This window comes from Mauremys mutica, chromosome 19 (assembly GCF_020497125.1).
Source record: "Mauremys mutica isolate MM-2020 ecotype Southern chromosome 19, ASM2049712v1, whole genome shotgun sequence".
Taxonomy (NCBI): Eukaryota; Metazoa; Chordata; order Testudines; family Geoemydidae; genus Mauremys; species Mauremys mutica.
In genome coordinates this window covers 20,612,970-20,633,768 of record NC_059090.1, presented here as the reverse complement: position 1 = coordinate 20,633,768, position 20,799 = coordinate 20,612,970, and the positions used below count along the sequence as shown (strand labels likewise).

The following is a 20,799-nucleotide window of genomic DNA, read 5'->3' as shown; positions in this document are numbered from 1 at the left end:
AGCTTTGCCTCTGTGTCTCCGTGTGAACTTGGGGAAGTCACCAAGGCCTGAGCTTCCAAAACTATCCATTAATTTTGAATGGCCATGTTGGGACTTCTACTGCAGGGCATGATTTTCACAGAATCATAGAAATATAGGGGTGGAAGGGAAGGGACCTCAAGAGTTCATCTAGTCCAGTCCCTCATGCCGAGGCCTAAGACCATCCCTGACAGGCGTTTGTCTAACTTGTTCTTAAAAACCTCCAAAGGCAGTGATTGTACAATATCGCAGACACAATGAGCACCAGCTGTTCCCACTAAAGACAACTAGAGCTGTAGATGTCTCAGCACCTCCTAAAATCAAATTGGGCATCTAAAAACTGAGGCACCCAAAATTAGTGGACACTTTTTAAAAAGTAGGCTAGCTTCTACAGGCCTCAGTAAAGTGGAGATAATGATACATACCTTCCTTTGAAATGGACTTGGAGATCTGTGCATGAAAAGAGTGTTATAATAATTAAGAAAATGTTTAGCTCACAAAGTGTTCCTCTGTGTATAAATTAGAAGGGGCAAATTTGTGTTATTCTGAGGTGTTAGTATAAACAAATTAGGGAAAGCATTAGAGTGCTCTGGGAGCCTAAAATGCCTGATTAATACAATTTGCCCACATAGCAAGGAGCCAGGCCTTGTCCATCAGCGTGAGCCAGCAATGCTTCTGCAGTGGTGGAAGATTAGCCACTCTTATTGGCAAAAAAGAATACACGAGTCAAAAGATGTACACCTGCGTTGTTAGTAGCTATAGTGGACAGCTGGCATCCCCTACTGTAGAGTCATTAGGAATGTTGCCAGCTTGCTTTAAGGAGGAAAAAAACCTCTCAGGTTTCTGTGACGGTCTTGAGAGACAAGCGTCCCAGTAACCTGGCACCAACACTGCCTACTGCCTGGAAAAGTGCTACTCCTGAGTTCAATGGGGGATAGGGGAATTTACTTTAGACATTGAAGTTATTCACTCTAAATCCCATTTACAATCCCACTTCGTGAGTCTAATTGCCAGAAAGAGCAGCTGTATCACAATTTTTATAAACTGCACCCTCTTCCTGCCTGCACCACTCTTAACTCCACCCCAACCCTGACTAAGAGAATTTACACCACTGACACACTTACAAATTAATTCCACCAGCAGCCTTCAAATGACTTTTCCACCTCTTTTACATGGTCAGATTCAACCTTCCCTTCTGCCAGCATAAGCCAGGGCCCATAACAGCCAGAAAGTGCAAGGAGGAGCCATCATAGCCTGAAAAATGGGCAGTACCACTTTGGCCAGCGTGTATCCATTGTCTGTGGTGATTCTGTGCACTCCTGCAACAGCCTCCACCTCCACCAGTGAGGCTCCTAAAGAATCTCCACCACAAACTAAACCTGTGCTTCTCCTATGGGAACCTCAAGGGAGAGCAAGTGGTATAAAATGCACCATCTTTTGCCAGCCAAGGGGAAACTAGCAGCCTACTGCATCTAGTGTAAGGATAGAGGAGAAAAAACCCTTGGACATCCAGGTGCTACATAAATGAACATACAAAATTCATTATTTGAATTTCATGGAATGAAATCAGAGTAGGGACAACAAAATGAATGTAAATTATTTTTAAAATGCTGTTCACAAGCTAGAAGCCATTATGCATCGAAAACGTAGTCTACAGACTATATCTGGCTATTGTGCACACATCCTGGGAACACTTGCTAAAAAGCATGATGAATGCTTCGGATGATCTATAATTATGACCTAAAGTAAATTTTGGTTTTAGAAAATGAAATATCTAAATTGACTTTAAAATATTTTCCCCAGGATACAAAAAGACAATGCTATTGGCCCTGCTCATACATTTTTTACCTAAAAACTTTAACATTAGGAAAAAAGCCTTGCAAGAGTCTTAGTGAACGAATCTCCAAGTCTAATATTTATTTTGTCTAGACAGACAACTAAAAGTGAAGCCTTCAAAATTATATTACCATAAAATATTTTATTTCTAGTTAAAGAAGGCTTGGCTTTATCAAAATCTTCATTTACAAATGATATGTGAAGGGTCAGAGATTAACATTTCTCAACTGTCATTAGCCCAAGGAGTCGAGTTTAGCTTCCCTAAAGAGAGTTGCAATCCAAAATGCTAAAAGATAGCGTTTGGTTTGGGCATTCTACCCCAGCACTTTAAGCAAACTCTGAAACAGAGCTAATCCAAAGGGAAACATTCATTTTTGTGCTTCAAAACTCTTACAAATCCTAATTTAAGATTCTAAAATGCACCAATCAAGATTAACAGAAGCCATAATCTGTTTTCACCAGCTGCTGTGTGCAACAGAGAATACAAACATTTTCCTATTGATAAACGTGTTTCCCCTTTCCAAATGACAATTTTCTAATGAACTCCGTTCCATGTCAGGAGTGCTTTCTACAAAAACCAGATATTGCTATGTACACTGTAGTTTCACATTCAAAAACTAAATACACAGAACGAGAGGACAAGTTTATTGGTTATATCCAGGCCTATTAATACCATTTACCTTAGCAAGAAGATGACCAGCTGTTCAAGGTACAAAGGATGATACAACTGCTTCCTGTCACATTTAACAGCCCAGTGTCATTTACAGTATAAATACTGGGCAACAAATGAAAGAACATCCTTCAGTTTATATTACTATTATTTATATAAACACTTAAATCAATATGATTTTCAAGCTTCAAACACGATTCTTGTTTTCATCCACTCCAAAAGTACTACTAAGAGATTAATTCAAATATATGGGTTCCACATTTGAATTAAAAATTAATATGACTCTTTCAGCAGCACTGTTTATAAAATGTAATTAATAGAATTATTCCTATAAATGTTTCCATCCATCTACAATGGAGAGGAAAATTAGCTAATTTCTCACAAACTTTGCCTGACATAATTTAAAAATCTATTTTATTTATAATTTAGGCCTGCCGGGATTGGGATTTCAAAACATTTCTCTTATGTTTGTCTCAGGAACTGAATTACATACAGCTTTATAAAACTTGCCAAGCAGTGGATTACAATGTATTTGGCAACTAATATACAGATTTATCACAAGCAAAAATTCTAAAATTTGCTTTTAATTGTGGTAAATTGAAGACGATGTACTAAAATAATAAGATGGTCTAATGCTCAAAGCCCATGTACTTTAATATTACTCTTAAAAGCACGTAGAACAATTTCTGAAGTTGGTTTTAATTATCATAGTTCATAAAGGGCGTTTATACTTAAGAGCTGTCAAAATGAACTGAGGAATTTTGTAGCGTTTAACATGCTAAAATCCATAAGGAATCTTCCCTTTGTGGCCCCCTCAAAATTCCTTTAAGCATGCCCAGTTCATTAATGGAACTGAAAAGTACAGATTCCATGATGCTTATCAGTTGCGTGATTTACAGGCATTATACTTTGAAAAGTCTCACCAATCGTGACTCTGTTTAAAGCCTGAAGGGACTACCTCACACCACCCATATCGAGTCTTGTCCAGATCACAGTACTAAGCCATCATGCTCCTTGCCAACATCATAAATACTGCCATTAAAATATTTGTTTTAATTCCGACCTCAGAGTCACAGCTAATAAACAAGAAAGGCAATGAGAAATTGAAAAACAAACTAAATGCAGCTGTTGGACTGGACGTTTCACAACTGTGTTTAACTGCATCCTTTAATTTCACTTCTATGAATAGAAACCATACAGCACAGATTGCATGCCAGCTAGTCAACCAAGCAGTATTTTCTCTCCAGTTCATTTTGCAGTGTTATTCCGTCATGCGAATTTTACTGTATTTTTAACTTTTCCCTGGAGATTATTCTCTGTTCTGGTCTGCAACACAATGTTGCAACACAATGTTGAACTCATTTTACTATGTACTAGCAATGGATGGCATTTGCATAATTTTTCTATGATCTTTCAGTCTTACTCTCATTAAAAGGTGCACATTTTTTTTTTGCAAACATTCATGTGTAAAAACACATCTTGATGCATATACTCTGCTGTTTTACAAAGAATGCTTCATAAGATACACAGAATTAGGTATATGTTAGGAGTAAAGTGGCCTGCTTATATTATTTTACAGACTTCCCCAAACTTATTGCAATACATTTTAACAAGTATTATTGTTCTTAATGGGTCTATTATATAACCTATGAAAATAGTTTGCCAGAATGTGCATTTTACTAAAGGGTAAGTAGTTACAACATTAGGACCCTAAACGATCTTGAAAGAAAGCCATTCAGAAATGCTGCACAGAGAGGCGGCCAGGGAGTGTGGGGGAACTTAGCCAAACATTGAAGGTTTGAAGCAGTTTAAAATCAGATGGTGATAAAGTTAGGAAAAAGCCATAAAACTTGCATTTGGAACCTATTTTAAGAAATTTCCTTGGTGCAAATGACAATATTATTATTTTGAGTAAGATAAAACAATGCAAGTTTTACAGATTTAGAAAACCCATAACAATCATATTTCCCATTTACAGGTCAGGACACTTCCCAGATTTGGTGGATGAAAGGATGAGGAGTGCCAACCTATAAGCTACATACCAACTTCTCGACGATAATTACTGACACAGAGATCACTGCCCTCCAAATTTCAACACTGGTTTTTATTGTATGCTCGTTAAACTTGAAAACCACTTCTCTTTTACACATACTGAGGTCTTAGGTCTGGGCCAGCAGTCTAATCACATGAAAACAGTTGTGGCAGAGTGAATGCTTTAGACCTGAAGTCATATTGCTGGGTGAGGGGGGCATCAGAAGGGGAGTAAAAAGTTTTCAGACAGTCGGATATAAGAATTGCCATAACAGATCAGACTAGCAGTCCACCTATCCCAGTATCCTGTCTCTGACAGTGACAAATAAGATTCTTAATATGTCTGTATGGAAAGATGGAACAAACAGAACTAGCTTTACTAGTATCAGAGGGGTAGCCGTGTTAGTCTGGTTCTGTAGAAGCAGCAAAGAATCCTGTGGCACCTTATAGACTAACAGACGTTTTGCAGCATGAGCTTTCGTGGGTGAATACCCACTTCTTCGGATGCAAGTCTTGCATCCGAAGAAGTGGGTATTCACCCACGAAAGCTCATGCTGCAAAACGTCTGTTAGTCTATAAGGTGCCACAGGATTCTTTGCTGCTTCTAACTTTACTAGGCTATTGCTGACATTAAATTGGGTGACTTTTTTCCTATGTAAATTATAAGAATGTATCTAATAATGCAACTTCATGAATAAGAGGGACATTTGCCTGGCTCCTACAGTCTCTAATCTAGACAATCTCTAGTTTAGTCTAGTCCAGATTATCATGGAACAATTGATTCTATTTGGTAACATGTAATCCTTTTTTTCCCCCTCTCCGTTTTAAACCTTACACACAATTACAATTCCTGGCAGACTATCGTCAGCACATTAAAATCTTGGAGGCTTTTTCGTAAACATCTTAAATTAAATAACTGCCTATGGTGTATTCCTTCCGTTTGTGACCTCCCAAAATTTAGTCCAGGGCGCCTTGATACAGAGTTTACTTAATGAGCTCTTGTCAATTTACATTATGTAGCAAACATTTTTTCCCATGGTACTGTAATAACCATGACATTTTGTAAACTGTTTGTACCTGTTTAAATATTTCATTATAAAAGATAGTTTAAAGCTTAATCCCTGCTAACAAAAACTTATTGCACAATATTATCACATTGCATGAAATTCACAGAAGAAAAATCCTGCAGTAAAAAAGACTGGTGAGAATTTTTATCCTAACTCCATTTGAAAGTTCCTGAATGCTGCCTACACTGCAATACTGCGTTTAGACAACACAACAGAGAAGTAAATTGCTGGCGTGCACAACCAAAATTTCCACATAAGTATTCATGTCTTTATAGTCTAAGCAAAGAAAGGCCAAAATCATTGGTACAATCACTGATGGAGACTTGTGCGTGATATGGAAGTCTAGCTAATGCTGACTCTGATCCTAACCTGATGGTCTAGGACCATTGTTTATGCACAGAATGGGAGAGCACAGACAGATCACCAATTCGTCACAGTCTTCAAAAGAGAAGTCATAGGTAGATGGCAAAGGCATCCTAGATTACATTGATGTGACCATGTAGACATAAGCGATATTGACTGTACAGCATCTACAACCGCATAAGGGAGAGGCTCTCTTAAGGAGCTCAAGTATTAGACATATAAAGTGGACTGTTATCTGACATCACCACACAATTTATTCACAGGCTGAAATGTTCCAATAATTAAGTTGCAGCTGGAGGTCTTTAATCAGACAGAGACTTGAACTGGGGGGGGAAAAAAGTATACTCTTCTAAGCTCTTTCTGTAAGAGATGCGCTTGTGCAGATTCTCAAAATATGATCATACATGAGCTCTCTGGTCTCAACACACATCCCCCTTACTGGTGTCTGAATACACCCATAGGGCTCATTGGTCTTGGCTTCCCCTTGGTGAGCTTTGTCAGTCATGCTGAACTTCTTGAGCTCAGCTGTCGTTCAAAGAGCCTTAGATGCCCTGCTGGCCTCTGAAGCTCCTTGAGCTTGTCTCCTTGATTGGGTGAGGGCAGAAAGGGCAGGGGAAGTGGCAGCCCACTGAATCATGGTACCAAAATGAGTTGTCACTCACAGTGGATTGTGTAGCTCTTCTGAATAAATTAGCACCCAGTGACATTAGTGGGGCACATCATACCTTATCATTCTGCAAGCCCAAGCAGACATCACTGTTTCATTAGCTTTGTGAACGGTGTATCTCAGCAACTAGAACAGCTAGAAATTTTATTTACTGCAAAAAATCCCCTCCATCCCACCCAAAACGAGGCATTGATTCTGTGGAGAAGAAGGCAGCAGCAAGAAAGAAGTGCCCATACGCCATACTGCTAGGTACCAGACTAATCTATGCCCTGAACTCATATCTGAGTATTTTATACTTCCAGACAGCCACCTAGGTTATGGCGCTTGGCAATGTAGAATTACTACTTACAACATTTATTGAATTTATTCAAAACCAGATGTCTAAAAGCAGAATGTGAGCTCTTCAAAGCAGGGAGCTTATCTTTATTTCTGTCTCAAAAGCACCCACCAACATGTTTGGCACTATATAAATAAAATTGGTGATTTTGATAGTAAAATCTAATAACACTTATGAAAGTAATATCAGTTTTCTATATAAAATGGATATGGAAAATACTCATACAAATTCTACCTACAAAGAGTTAATCATTTTCAATTAGCAAATAAGCCCACAGCATAATGGCTAGGCACCTGAATATGAAACCTGGGGTAATTTTAACTAAACTCTCATCCAAAAACAGTACAAGAGTACTGTATAAGAAATCTGTCTGTTGGCTGTCACAAACAAATTCTGGCACCAATGGTGAAACTAAGCTGACATCACAAATGGCAAAGAAAACATGTAAGATGGACTTAAATCTTCTTCGTTTGCATTACAACACAATGTTCTTTCAGGGGAAAATAACTATAATGATCAGTTCAATTTAATTCAGTATTTGGTGTATATCTGTCTTGATGCCCTTTATTGATTATTCCCAACGATGAAATCACAATTACACAGGTAGGAGATAACCATTCTTTTTACTTTTACGGAACTGCTTCCATACTTCAAAATTAATCTATTTATCTTAAAAAATTTAAAGCAGAAAGGCAAGGACAGTCTATAGATGGCCCTGGATTTTGGAAAATTCCAGTAAATCTAGGAGTTCTGTTGGTCAACCCCCCTGGTCATGGAGTTTCCAGTTCTAAGGCAAAAGAAAAACAAACAAACAAAAAACCACACACACACACACACACAAAGAACTATGTGCAATTTAATTTTTTGTTAAATAAAAGAATAGCATTTTCTGAATTAGGCAAAAAATGGTGAAGACACCCTACACTGTCAGAATTCGCAATTTGTGCTCCCATGATTTTTATCAGTCCCTGTTATTAAGGCAGTTTTTAAGCTGCCTGTTTTAGAATAAGACATTCACAATACCAACTGCTCCAGCGGCAACCTGTTACTGCCAGCATGCTGCAGGGAGATGTGTTCTGGGATATTTCAGATTCTGTTAAAAATCTAAGCAGCCCACTCAGCATATTGAGAAGTGCTGATTTAATTGCTTATTATTTTATTATCCAAGCAATTACTTTTTTCAAACTTGGTCATGGATCTAGTCCAAAATAAACACTAATTAAATGCCAAGTTTTCCATTTCAAAGGTCAGCTGTTTTTGAGTTACCTGCATGAAGAAAGCATGGCAATTTGTACAAATGGGAAAAGATTTATTTTTTCAGCCTGTCTTAAAGAAAAGAAAAGAAAAGAAAAACAGGAAAAAAAGAGGCAGAATAGATTTGCCTTAGTCATAACAAAATATCACATTGGCAAAGGCCGGGCAGCAACAGACAAGCTTATGGGGCCTGATCCAAAACCCAGTGCACTGTAGGGAGTCTGCCCATTGTTTTCAATAGACTTGGGATCGGGCCCATAACACGGCTAGGGAGCTAAAGGTGCAGTACATTTTTTTCATTTTAAATAAAGAACAGAAAGTTATTACGCCAAATATCACGCTAGCATTAAACCAGTGACATCAATACTTCCCTCTTCTCCTCTTTGTAGGGCCTTTTCGTAATCTTTGTTCTATAGTGAAGCAAAACTTACGCTATCCCCATTTAACAGCTATTTTTATAGTGTGACGTTTCTAAGTGTTGTTCTATCACCTTTGATTAAATCATCACAAACTAGTTTAGTACAAAGGACTGCATTAGAAATATTTCTAGTGGATATCTTGGTCATATCACAAATACATTCTATTGACATTCCAGTTCATTTAATGATTGCTTAAGGAGGCTATGCTGCTTAACTTGATCAGCTTTTGTGGCACAGAAACTGTGTTAATGTAATTTATCAATCTTCCTGTACGTTTTGACTTTTGGCGCATTATTACATTTATTTATCAGGTACTCCGAAGAGCTGTACAATAATTCTGTACCTGTGATTCACAACACTTAAATTACTTTTGAAAACTGAATACCTGCAAAGTATATTTTCATGAGTGTGTTGGTACAAAGACACAATGAATATAAATTACTATTTGATTAGTCACAAATCTAAATGTAAAAAGGTTCAGTGTCTATCAGTTCCACTGGTTAGTGAAAGTTAGCCATTAGATATTTGTATGATGTCTCTGAGTATAATATCATGAGTAATTAATGGATTATATAGTTTTATAATACCCAGTAGAAGAACCTGGTAGCAAAAGCCACTTCTTGTTTTCATTATGCTTTGTAAAATACCAGTCTGAATAGCAACATGCCACTTATGTACTGGGTTAAAATGATGTAATTTACACTGCTGACATCAAATATAATCCTATCTGGATATTAAATGGAGAATCCAGCTTACTGGTTTTAAGTGCTAATTTCACTGTGTATGGAGCTGAAGTAATAATTTTCAATCTTTTCTGAACTTCATTGGAAAAACGCAGGCCGTGCAGCATGATTTAATACCTTGCTGTGGGTCATCTATTTCCACAAGAGTTTCATGACAGACAGCAAACCGTCAAGAATGTGCCCACCGCAACCTTAATGTGAGTGGGTCTTTGTCCGGTTTGTGCACTCTTTGGCAGCCTGGAAACAGAAACCAGATGCAGATATGGTTCACCCTGGGTTTAAAAAAAAAGGGGGGGAGGAAGGAATCTGTGGCTATCTTGGAACCCAGCAAGGGTGGGAAGAAGGTAGCCAAGGATTTTGCTGGCATCGCCTTCTGGCAGATGTCCAGTGCAGGTACTCTGTCTGGAAGGGATACGATTGTCAAATAATATGGATTGGAAAAGAGTTTGAAGGAAAACATCCCTTATGGGAACTGAGTAAGGGGAGCTCCTAAGTCTCATCAGTGAGGAGCCAACACCTCCTCCTTTTCGTAGCCCCCTTTAAAGTTGCTGAGGAAGGGGGTTTGGGGTTTCTACATCTGGATCAGCAGGGAGCCGACCTCTTCTTCCCGCCTCTGTATGATCTCTGTACACCCAGATATTATAAGTGAATAACATTGCAACCTAATTAAACCACACCATGGCCTCATTTCTTTCTTCCAGTGTGGACAGAAAATAATTGTGTTTGGAAAATTATGTTTTCCCCACAAAATGTCTTGTTCAACTATGGAAACAGGCTGTTTTATCATAGACAAAAGATTACAATTTCAGTGCATTATCAAACAAAGAGAAAAAAAGCTGATTATATAAATTCATATCTCCAACTATAAAGGTAATACAAAATCTGCTGTTGCATAAATATTTTCCTTTTCTATAATTTGCACCATTTCTCTTTTTAAAGGTTATTTAATTAATGTTTATTGCATTCCAAAGAACTATTTCTTTCAATTTGTCAGCACCACCTATATTCTAGGTATTATTTTTTGTACCAAACACACAAGACTGACAACAGTACAGAAATATCACCATTCTAGAATTTACAGAGTACATTCTCACCTTAATGCACAGAGAGTTACATGATAAAATCCCCCAACTATGAGATAAGAATACAGCTTTTTATGTCAAAAGCACTAATAGTAAAGATGCTTTGAACCGCACACTACTATTAAGGAGTTTTGACATAACAGATGGGATGTCAAAATCAGTCCGACTGGTCACCACAAGTGAAGATATACATGACATACATTCAGTTTTAGTTCTTTGAAATGTGACTTCATTCCCAAGATCTTCAGGGCATTTACGACGTTTTATAACTCATTAATTTAGGCAAGCGGAAGATGTTGATTCCCTAGCCCTTTTACTGACCACTGTGCAGTCAATCAAAAAGTTATTTCTCTGTCCTAAGAAGACTAATAAACATATTACTTGTCAACTGGACAAGATTCACTAACAGGATGCATCTCACCTGCCCACAACCATTCTTCATCTGCAAAGAGGAAGGAGGGGAAAAGGTGCTTTCTTTGAGGTTTTTAAAATATTTTCAGATCACAGTTCACAGCACTCCAAAGAAAGGGAAGGGCAGAATCTTGAGTTACATATCAACAAAACATCTATCGTCACCACGAGTTACCTTAAATATATTTGTTTAATTGAAATTACCCATTTTATTCTCAAATCTAGGTTGAAGAAATATTTTAGGAAAGTTATGGTCCCTACCTTCTGGAAGGAAAGTGCATTAGGAAACCTAATTAATTACCGTAACTTACCTTAGTATTTCAGCTATATCTATATTAGTCCTACTGTTCCTTCATGCATTATAGCTGTTTGAGGCTGAAAGTGCCAGAAAAGACAAATTAACTGCAGTCTCTGTCAACTGATATTCAACACTCAACTAAATGAGTTCAGATGCCAATGTTTACTAAGTCATCATGTGCATGTACCACACTGGACTACTAAAAGACTGATGTAATTTTTAATTCCCTAAAAGAAGCATAATACACATTGTGACGTTCCCCTCTGGTGTTATCTGGACTGGTGATCTGCTAGGCCACTCCAATCCTTGACTCAGGGAGACAGTCTTTCCCTGCTCTGCTGTGAGAACCCCCACTCCTGGACTGTTCACTCGCAGACTCTGGCATGTAAGCTGCTCCCAGCTACTTGCAACCAAATGACACTAGCCAATATCTCCGGTCCCAGACACAACTCTAGGAACCTCCGTCTTGCAGTGTCCAGTTATACCTGCTGGACACTGCAAGCTTCTATGACTTCGTCAATTTAACAAAGTAACTGATGTGTGTACCAGGCTTGCTATCCCAAGGGGAGCATCTGACACACTTCAAACCAAATGCACTGCTTCAGGTAGAATAAAGAAAGAGATTTATTAACTATAAAGATAGATTTTAAATGATTATAAGTCAAAACATAACACGTCGGATTTGGTCAAATGAAATAAAAGCAAAACGCATTCTAAGATGATTTTAACACTTTCAGTGCCCTAACAAACTCAGATGCTTCTTACCACAGGCTGGCTGGTTGCTTTTTAGCCAAGCTCTCCCCTTTGATCAACACTTCAGTCGCTTGGTGTGGTGGTGTCTGTAGATGTAGGTGGAAGAGAGAGGAAGAGCATGGCAAACGTCTCTCCCGTTTATTATGTCCTTTCTTCCCTTTTGGCTTTGCCACCCCTTCAGAGTCAGGTGAGCATTACCTCATCGCAGTTCCAAACTGACCAAAGGAAGGGGAGTGACTCACTCAAGACTCTAACAGGTTCTTTTCTGGCTGCCTAGGCCAGCGCCTTTTGTTCCTGTGAGGCTGGGCTGGGTTTGTTCCTGATGAGATGTGAATTGCCCCTCTGCTTCAGGAGAGTCTTCGTCTGGGCTTGCTTTAAGCCATGAGGATATATTTTCAGCCTCATAACTACATACATGAAATTATACCCTATAACATTACTGTAACATTTACTATAACATTACTATAACAACTACGCTCCGTGCATCATGAGCCTTCCGAAGACACCCAACATGACAAACTTTGCATTGGATACCACACAATCATTTTATAAGGATGAACATGGGGGTGTAGGGTGTTCCCCTGAGGTACAGAGTATCACTCACAAACTACATTTTTTACTCTTCACATACGATACAAAATTTATGATGGCGAAGGAACTTACCACTGGGGTTAAAAGCCATGCAGCAAATAGGCTTTTCATGTGCAGGGAAGTGGGCCACAATACCGCTGCTATCAGAATCCTCGCTAACAATCACCTGCATAATATTAATGGAGACAAAGGAGGGTTAGGTGTTGCTGTATGGTACAATCTTTATGCAGTAAAAGTTGCAGTCATTCAACTCTGCAAATTTTGAAGATTCTGTAAATGACTGCCTGAAGAGTAGTAATCCTACAGGCCTCTTCATAAACAGTGAAAATTAATGCCGGGATTACTAACACTTGAATATCCATTTTACAAAAGATACATACTAGCATGAATTAGAAATATTAATACATGTAAAACTATTGGAAACATCCAGACAACTGCACAATTTTCTGCACTACTTTGTAGATGACATGGAGTGATTTTTAAAGCATACAGCTCCCATACTGCAGACTAGAAAAAACTGGACATACAACATGAGGCACGGGGAGTCCCTTTTACTTATCGCTTCCAGATATAACTAAACCTACTGCTGCTCCGCTGCATGAAGTGTTGGTGGCTGCAGAGGAGGTTTGTGCGAGACTCTGTATCCTGGGTATTATGAAGCTAGGCTCCATGTCTAGATTGCTGCAGGATGAGGCAGAGTTGTTGCCAGTAGGTCTACGATTAGAAGGATCCAGTGGGGGCAACTTTCTACTTCAGAATAGAATCTCCTGTTCCATCCCGGGGACTCAAGCAGCAGCTGTACAGAAGCTGTGGAATTACCTCACTTTTCTTCAGGTTGGTAGGTGGACTTTGTCCTGCACAAGGCCAATTTGTTTGAGCTAGTCCAAGAGGCATTGATGAGGGACAATTTCAGCCAAAAAGCGCACACAATTCCTTAAGTGTAAAAGACAAATAATTTTTCTAGCAAGACGGTAAAAAAAAAAAGACAGAAAAAGAACTGGTAGCACAAATGGAACCTACGAAGTGGAAGGTGTCACTTAATCATGACACAGGAAAACCTTTTCCTTGGTAATATTTAAAATATACGTAGCAGAACTGTCTGGAAGTAGGAAAAAAGACTGCTTCTACAAAGGGAAAAAATAAAGATTGAACACTTCTCTTAGGTCATCTAATCCATCTTCCTGGTAGTGCAGGACACTTCACTACAGTATGTTCCCATTGTATTATTATAATCTTGTTTACCTGAAACCAGTTTAAAATATCAAAGTAGAGAGTAGAAAGTATCTACTTTGGCCCATGAACCTTGTTTTTCAATGTTCTGTTCTCCCCATCTATAAGCATTGTGATTTGTATCCTTCCCTTGAATGACAAGGAATTTATGTGGTCAGACACCCTAGCACACAGAAGAGGAGAGTTGAGTGTGTATATTGAAACAACTCTCTTATAAATTTAGTTATTGACAATCGTTAAGCACTGGAATAGGCTTCCAAGGGAGACTGTGGAATCCCCTTCACAGGAGGTTTTTAAGAACAGGTTAGATCAACACCTCTCAGGAATGTTCCTGCCTCAGTGCAAGGGGCTGGACTAGATGACCTCTGAATATCACTTCCTGGCCTACGTTTCTATGATTCTAAGTAACCTGATTTTTTCCATCTTGAAATTTCCTTGTGGTGGATTTTAAATAGCAGTACTAACAAAACAACAAAACAAAACAAACCAATCACAGGACTACTTAGGTTAAAGATACTCGGGAGGTTTTGGATTATAACCCTGCCAAGCCAAGTATCCATCTTAACATCAACATTAGTCAACTGCCTTTAAAAGAAGTACATTGAGAGAACACCAGGTTCTACACATTCAATCTCCTGAATGGAGAGATGCTTATGTGTTGGCATGAACGATATGTGGACTCATATCTTTGGTTAGGATTGCCTTTAGCCTGGATTGTGAGAGAGAAAACTTGTAACCTAATTATTATGTTGCGACATGATAGATTCAAGGGCCAAATTCTGCCTCAGATAAAAACTGTCTGAGGCTGAAACTGTCCCGCCAAGGTTTATCAAGATCTGACTACATGAAAATGTGTTCTTGATAATCAGAAAATGGAATTAAAACACTGCATGGATTCATTATCAGATGCAAGAAGAGTAGGTGGAGAGGTACTTTATTATTCAGTTAAAATGATGATCATGTTAAAGATAGAAAACTCAAAACAAAGCAAAATAATCCCAGAAAATTATTAATGAAAAACATTTGACAATTTATTAACAATGTAACCCATATTAAGTGAATGGCATCTACAGTAAATAAGCAAGGGTCCAGTTTTCTAGTGTCAAATTATTTCTCCCAAGTTTCTAATAATTTGTCTGTTGTGTTCCAAAATACTTTTGAGGGCATTTAAAACTTCCTTTTCTTAACAGTCATTGGATAATTTGAAAACATTATTTCTATGCTTCGAACGAGAAATCATCTTAAAATGTTTAAAGAAGTCATATAGAGATGAGGAGGCCTGCGCCCAACTTATTTTAAACGTTCAAACTACTTGGCACTGTCACATACGGACAATTATGGTTTTGCTTTCCGTTGTCAGCATTCTGTACTGATTCCAGAACCACTAAGAAAAGGGTCTGGAGATCTTCCTAAGAGCATTTCAAAGAAACAGGGTTCCTTTTCTCAGCCTATATAAGCTGCACTGAATAACTCATATACATTATCTTTTCAGAGCTTCCACTCTTAGGTAACTTTTATGTAGTCTTACCCTAGGCCTTCTCATCATAATTAAAGATAGCAGTTGCCCCCTAAACTAGTATCACACATGAAACAGCAGATTTTTAAATCCAGTCATGTTACATCAAGTTTTTGTTAACCTGAAATTTGTAGATATCAGTATTCATCTAAAGCACGGTTAAAACAAGTTAATATATATTATCTGATTTGTTGCATGTGCAAATTTTTATACAGACAGCAAACATGATTAATTCAGTGTGGGTTTCTTTTAAGCAATGAAAGTTGCACCAAGATGATTATCTCTACAACAAAAATCTCTGTACAATGGTCAAAGAACGTCTGGCCGTTAGGAAAACGCAAACACTTTTAGTCTGAAAGTATAATGACAAATAGGGATTCCACAGGATCATTAGGCATTGTAAAATGCTTTAGACACTCTAATTTGAGTACAGCATAAAGCCAAAAATTTATCATTCATAGGTTAAACTAATGGTGTTCAAATTTTAAAATGGCTTTTCAGCTACTTCTTGAAATGCTCTTCCTGGAAGGGCGTAATTTGTGAATGATTTAAAATCAGTTTTCTAATAATCTCCGGTTCTTCATACAAAGCTCACTTACAAACATAACAAATGAACTACCTTTTAATCTTTTCACTTGGATTTACTATTCCACTGTTTGTGATTTTTTTAAAGGAATAAGAGCAAATTGATTTCTATTGTCTCCTTTCTACATTCAGAAATGCATAACCGGCCTTGAAGGCTGTGCAATCCCAAAATGATAGAGAGTCCAACTCTTTGGAAAGCTGTCTTATTCAAATGGAAATGTCAGTGTCTCGTGTTTACCTAAACAGAGAGTAAGAACTCAAAACTTTGTGACTCAAAAATACAGAAGTTAACAGGAGGTGGAGAGCTCCTCCGACAAGTGATCCTCCGACTCTCATGGCTCTCAGCCCCACATTGTCTTTCCATCTAATACTTCTCACTCCCTACCATGGCAGCCACTAAGAAAATGGGGTTAGTGACCTCACATACCTGCCAATGTGGGGAAATAGAAGGCTAAAGACACATCCCTCGTGTTTTTAAATTCAACATAAAAAAGGAAATTACACTGGAATACAGGAGGCAAGTTAGTCGGGACCTGCAATGGGCAATTCATCATTTACTTATATTTAAAAATCTTCTGGCTGTACCTGAAACTTTTACTGTTTTTCCCCTTCTCGCATGGCTGATTGGTCAGTTGCCGTGGTAAGCTAGGGAGAGGCCTTTTTCACATCTCTATATCGTCTCTACCATCTCTACACTACAATGGAAGGAAGAGGCAAAGGCTTCTCCCTGGCTGATCTGATGATCAGTCTTGTCAGCCAGAGAAGAGCCCAGCAATGAAATCTAGGCTGTGGTCCTTTCAAAGCTCTTCCAAAAGGCAAAGTATGAAGGCCTAGTCTGCCTGCAGATTTTGTACCCCGTGTAACTTTTTCAGTTAGATGCAATTTTTTTTTTTACTGATCTATTACCCCTAGTGTGGACACAACAATACTAGTATAAAGATGTCTTTAACTATACCCCTGTAACTGTAGAAGAGGGGCAATTTTCATTTATAGGACAAGGCTGAAGGACTGAGGCAATGAAGAAGGTATTCAGATCAAAGGGGATTCTTCTAGACAGACTTCACAGAAGATGGGATGAGGACACTTTACCCTGATGCTGAAATGAAAAGTTTTCTGCAACGGTACTGGAGGGGCTGGAGTGGGTTGAGGATTACCCATGGGTGACTGGGAGCCACATTAAATCAATGTTGACGTTGTAAAGCCGGTCCCTTTCCACCAGTTCATACTATGTGCAACTGAGAAGCGTGGAAGTGGGAATCCTTTCTTGGGAAAGAATGGCACAAATTGCCTAACGTGTTCAGCTGCTGCCAGAGTGGGGAAGCCCCCAATCCCGTATTTTCATGCTGGGACTTTTTCAAACTCCATGGCAGTGATTTAAACACACTCCTTTTGGTGTTAAGATTAAAAGACCATGACAAAGTCACCTATCGTAATAGGTTCATAAATCCAGCCACTGTCCTCACAAATGCATGGTAACTCAGCATAAAAGGTTACTCAAATATCTTTACATATTTCCCTATCATCAGAAATTAAGAATTCCACAAAAATAACATTAGGCCTTTTCTGTTGAGACCCTGAAAATCACCACTCCTCTTATGTGAGATGCCTAACCAGCGCCTCAGCCAGATAGCTGCAATATGATGTTCAGAAGAAGCAGCTCTACCCAGTGCTTAATTGAACATGATGAGTCACTGCTGTAGCTCTATCAAGCTAATTGCATTGAAGTTCAACAAAACACTAAGTGATAAAAGATTAATAAAGTAGCCTTTATCTTGTTTAAACAGAAAAACAGACAAAAACCCAACAGGATCATTACACATGCTATTAGAATACAGTGTTTGCTTTGAGGGCAAGAGATAGACTAGGAAAAAAAGGCTTTAGTTTAAACTGTGTTTTACTTCATTTTTAGTATGTTCCATGTTGTTGAACAGAAGATATTGATAATTGTGACTTCAATTATTGTAATCTTTAAAGGCAAATTACACGACTTACCCCAGTGGAGACATGCTTTTAAACAAAATATGAAGGTAACACAAATAAAAATGGACACAAATTGAATCAAGTTGGTCTTATTCTTAATACAATTAAGAAAGAATGATTCCCATCATCATAAAAATCAAACTAAGCAATTTAGCAACAGAAATACGAAGAATAAAATATTCTATATCTATTGCATATACAAAAATATCTTCATTAACGTCTCAGTGGATTTAAATAGCTAAAGTCAGTGTATTGTCAGCTTCAGGTCCTAAGATGTATGTGCAAAAAAACCCAAAAACCATTATAGCTAAGGTCAAACATCAGTGGAAAAGGGCTAAAAGTGATAAATCTGTGGCATTAACTACTGCACTCCTTTTAATAGAATCCAGCATAAACTCAAAACAGCCTTGCGCTCAGACTGAACCATTTATCTGAGACAAAAATGTCTTCTTGACAAAAAGCAGATCCCCTTTAATAAAAGTAAGGCAGACAGTATTATGCTCTGAGGGAATCCTGTTGCTATATTTTATTTTTATTTACATTATTTTATATATATATATATATGTAGATATAAAAAGTGAAGTATATAATGAGTGTTCGAATACTGAATTAACTTTTGTGAAAATTGTCCTTTGTTGTAAGTACCAGTACTGGGATTTATCACCAATGGAATTGCGTATGCCGTTAAAGTTTTACTATTGAAAACCCTTTATTCTTTAAACCTTTTGTTTTACCATAAAGTTTCACTATGATTCTTGCTCCCTGATAAGCATCTTTATTTGGTTCAATTGTTATCAGCTCCTTACCAAATGGAAATGAACTTATGGAACTGCAGCAGTCTGCCCCCTTTTTTTTTTTATGAAGAATTCCTCTTTAATGCAATAAAAAGTTAATAGGGAACAGGAAAAAAAACCACCAGTCACATTTTAAAACATAAAAAGACCAACATGTTATCTACCTTATAATTTTTCAAAGTTAACATTAAAAAATTTTCCTCAAATATTTTCATGTGTTTTGAATGATCAATGAGTAACACAATGATATACCATTAATCACATCACTCTATCAAAAACATTAAGAATCAACTAAATGTTAGATGTTTAACAGATTTATGTTCAGTCACAAAACTGCCGGCTTTTGAAAAAGGTCATTATTTCAGACTAAATGTGGGTGGCCTAGTTGATGAATTAATTAAGAATAAAGAATCAAAGGTCAAAAGAAAATAATTTTTCTATAAAACTCAAACCACTAAAGGTTTCTGTATTTATTTCCAATTAGGGAAAAAAGAGGACATCTGTAAAGGTTCGTTTTTATCAATTTAAACTAATTAACAGATCCAAATAAATAGCCACTGCAGTTAACTGAAAAGTTTGGTAACACTTCATTAAAAGGAAGTTTAAACAAGCACACGGACCGTGGTAACATATTTTGGTTGACCATAAAGTTACTTAGGATTCTTGATAATTATTTTTATTCAGTTTTTAAATATAATCCAAATAATCCAATAATTCAACATTTCTACACTTTTCTTTTAACGACACTACAGTTAAAAACTTTCTCAAAGTACCACTGTTTTTAAAAGAAGGAACTAGCATATAAACAACTGCCGCATGTGAGATTTCACTAACATGTCTATATTCATAAGATTTACTAAAAATATTTTCCTCAGCGATTTACAACATTACATCTCTCTGTAGTTAAATTCAAAGATTTCTTCGGTGTACAAATGTGTGTATATGTCTGTATAAAGCTAATAATGTTTCAAATTAAGCAATATTATGTTATTATCATATCTCACTAAATGCACTGAGTGCTATCTTGCATTCGTTACACTGGCTGCCTATAAAAGGGTAAACTGAATTTTAAAACGAGAGAGAGTAATGCCAGTTTAAAATTCTAACACTTCTGGCCTATGTTCAATACATGCTCCTTAACCCTAATTTTTGCAAGTAAATCTGCATATCACACACATACATCCCCCGCAATTTAGGGTTTATACTGCCATATCCAAAGTCAACAATCACACGTTCTGCTGTTGTAGGCCCCATGATATGGAATGAGCTCCCCAGTGACACCTATTTCATTTAATCTTTTACCTACTTCTTTCCCTTTCAAAAGTATTTGCAGGAGAACCACTGCTGGCCATTTATATTTATTACTTTCCTTTCCTATGCTTTTTGTTCCACTTTTTAAACTGGACCCTCGTTTGTTTTTAAATATCTACCTCTTAAAGAGGTCATTTCATTATTTTTATTACACTGTAATTGTTTTCATTCCATTATATAATACAATGCCCCGAGTTCTTTGTCAGAGGTGGGGTTAGTGCTACGTGGATAAATAGGGTGATTTTGAAATTCACAAAGGGCACTTAGGTGCCCAACTGAAAATCATTGGAAGTTGGGCACCTGACTCCCCTCCATGTCTTTGAAACTTGCCTCCAGAGCTGCTATTATTTCTGACTATCCTTAAGAGACACACACACACCTCACAATGCACAGGTCCCTGGATGAAAGGGCTTTGCTACAGTGTCTGGAAAGAGTTAACTCAATCCAGAATACAAACTTCTCTGGAATCAAGAATTCCCAGTGGTTTCCCATGCGATTTAGGAAGACCCAAGCTACCACTGAGCATATCCATTTCAATTCAAGAGAGATGTAATAGCCCAAACCACAAATCCTCATCCTTTCCTTTCCACCTGGGATGAGTCAGGGATTCTACCCTTTGGTGCCTCATATCTACTTTGTCATTTCATTTCTCCAACTGAGTCTAGATCTGGATACTATATCCTATCACTGCCCGCTTAATCACTGCCAGGAGCTGTGCCTTGAAAGCAAAGATAAAAATACACAAGGGATTTGACCTGTAACTGTAGAACAATTATTTCATCTGAGCATGGGCCTAACCTTAGACCAAGGGTCGGCAACCTGCGGCACGTGTGCCAAAGGCGG

The 20,799-nt window shown here is 37.7% G+C and overlaps 1 protein-coding gene across 9 annotated transcripts in view; it reads right to left on the bottom strand.

The window, feature by feature from the left end:
- BCAS3 (BCAS3 microtubule associated cell migration factor) overlaps positions 1-20,799 on the bottom strand; it is a 482,555-nt gene that overhangs the window by 353,424 nt on the left and 108,332 nt on the right. For all 9 annotated transcript variants that reach the window (XM_044993805.1, XM_044993810.1, XM_044993811.1 and 6 more), the window contains exon 13: positions 12,613-12,706. In XM_044993805.1, the coding sequence (XP_044849740.1) occupies positions 12,613-12,706 (94 nt within the window). The remainder of the gene's footprint in view (positions 1-12,612; positions 12,707-20,799) is intronic.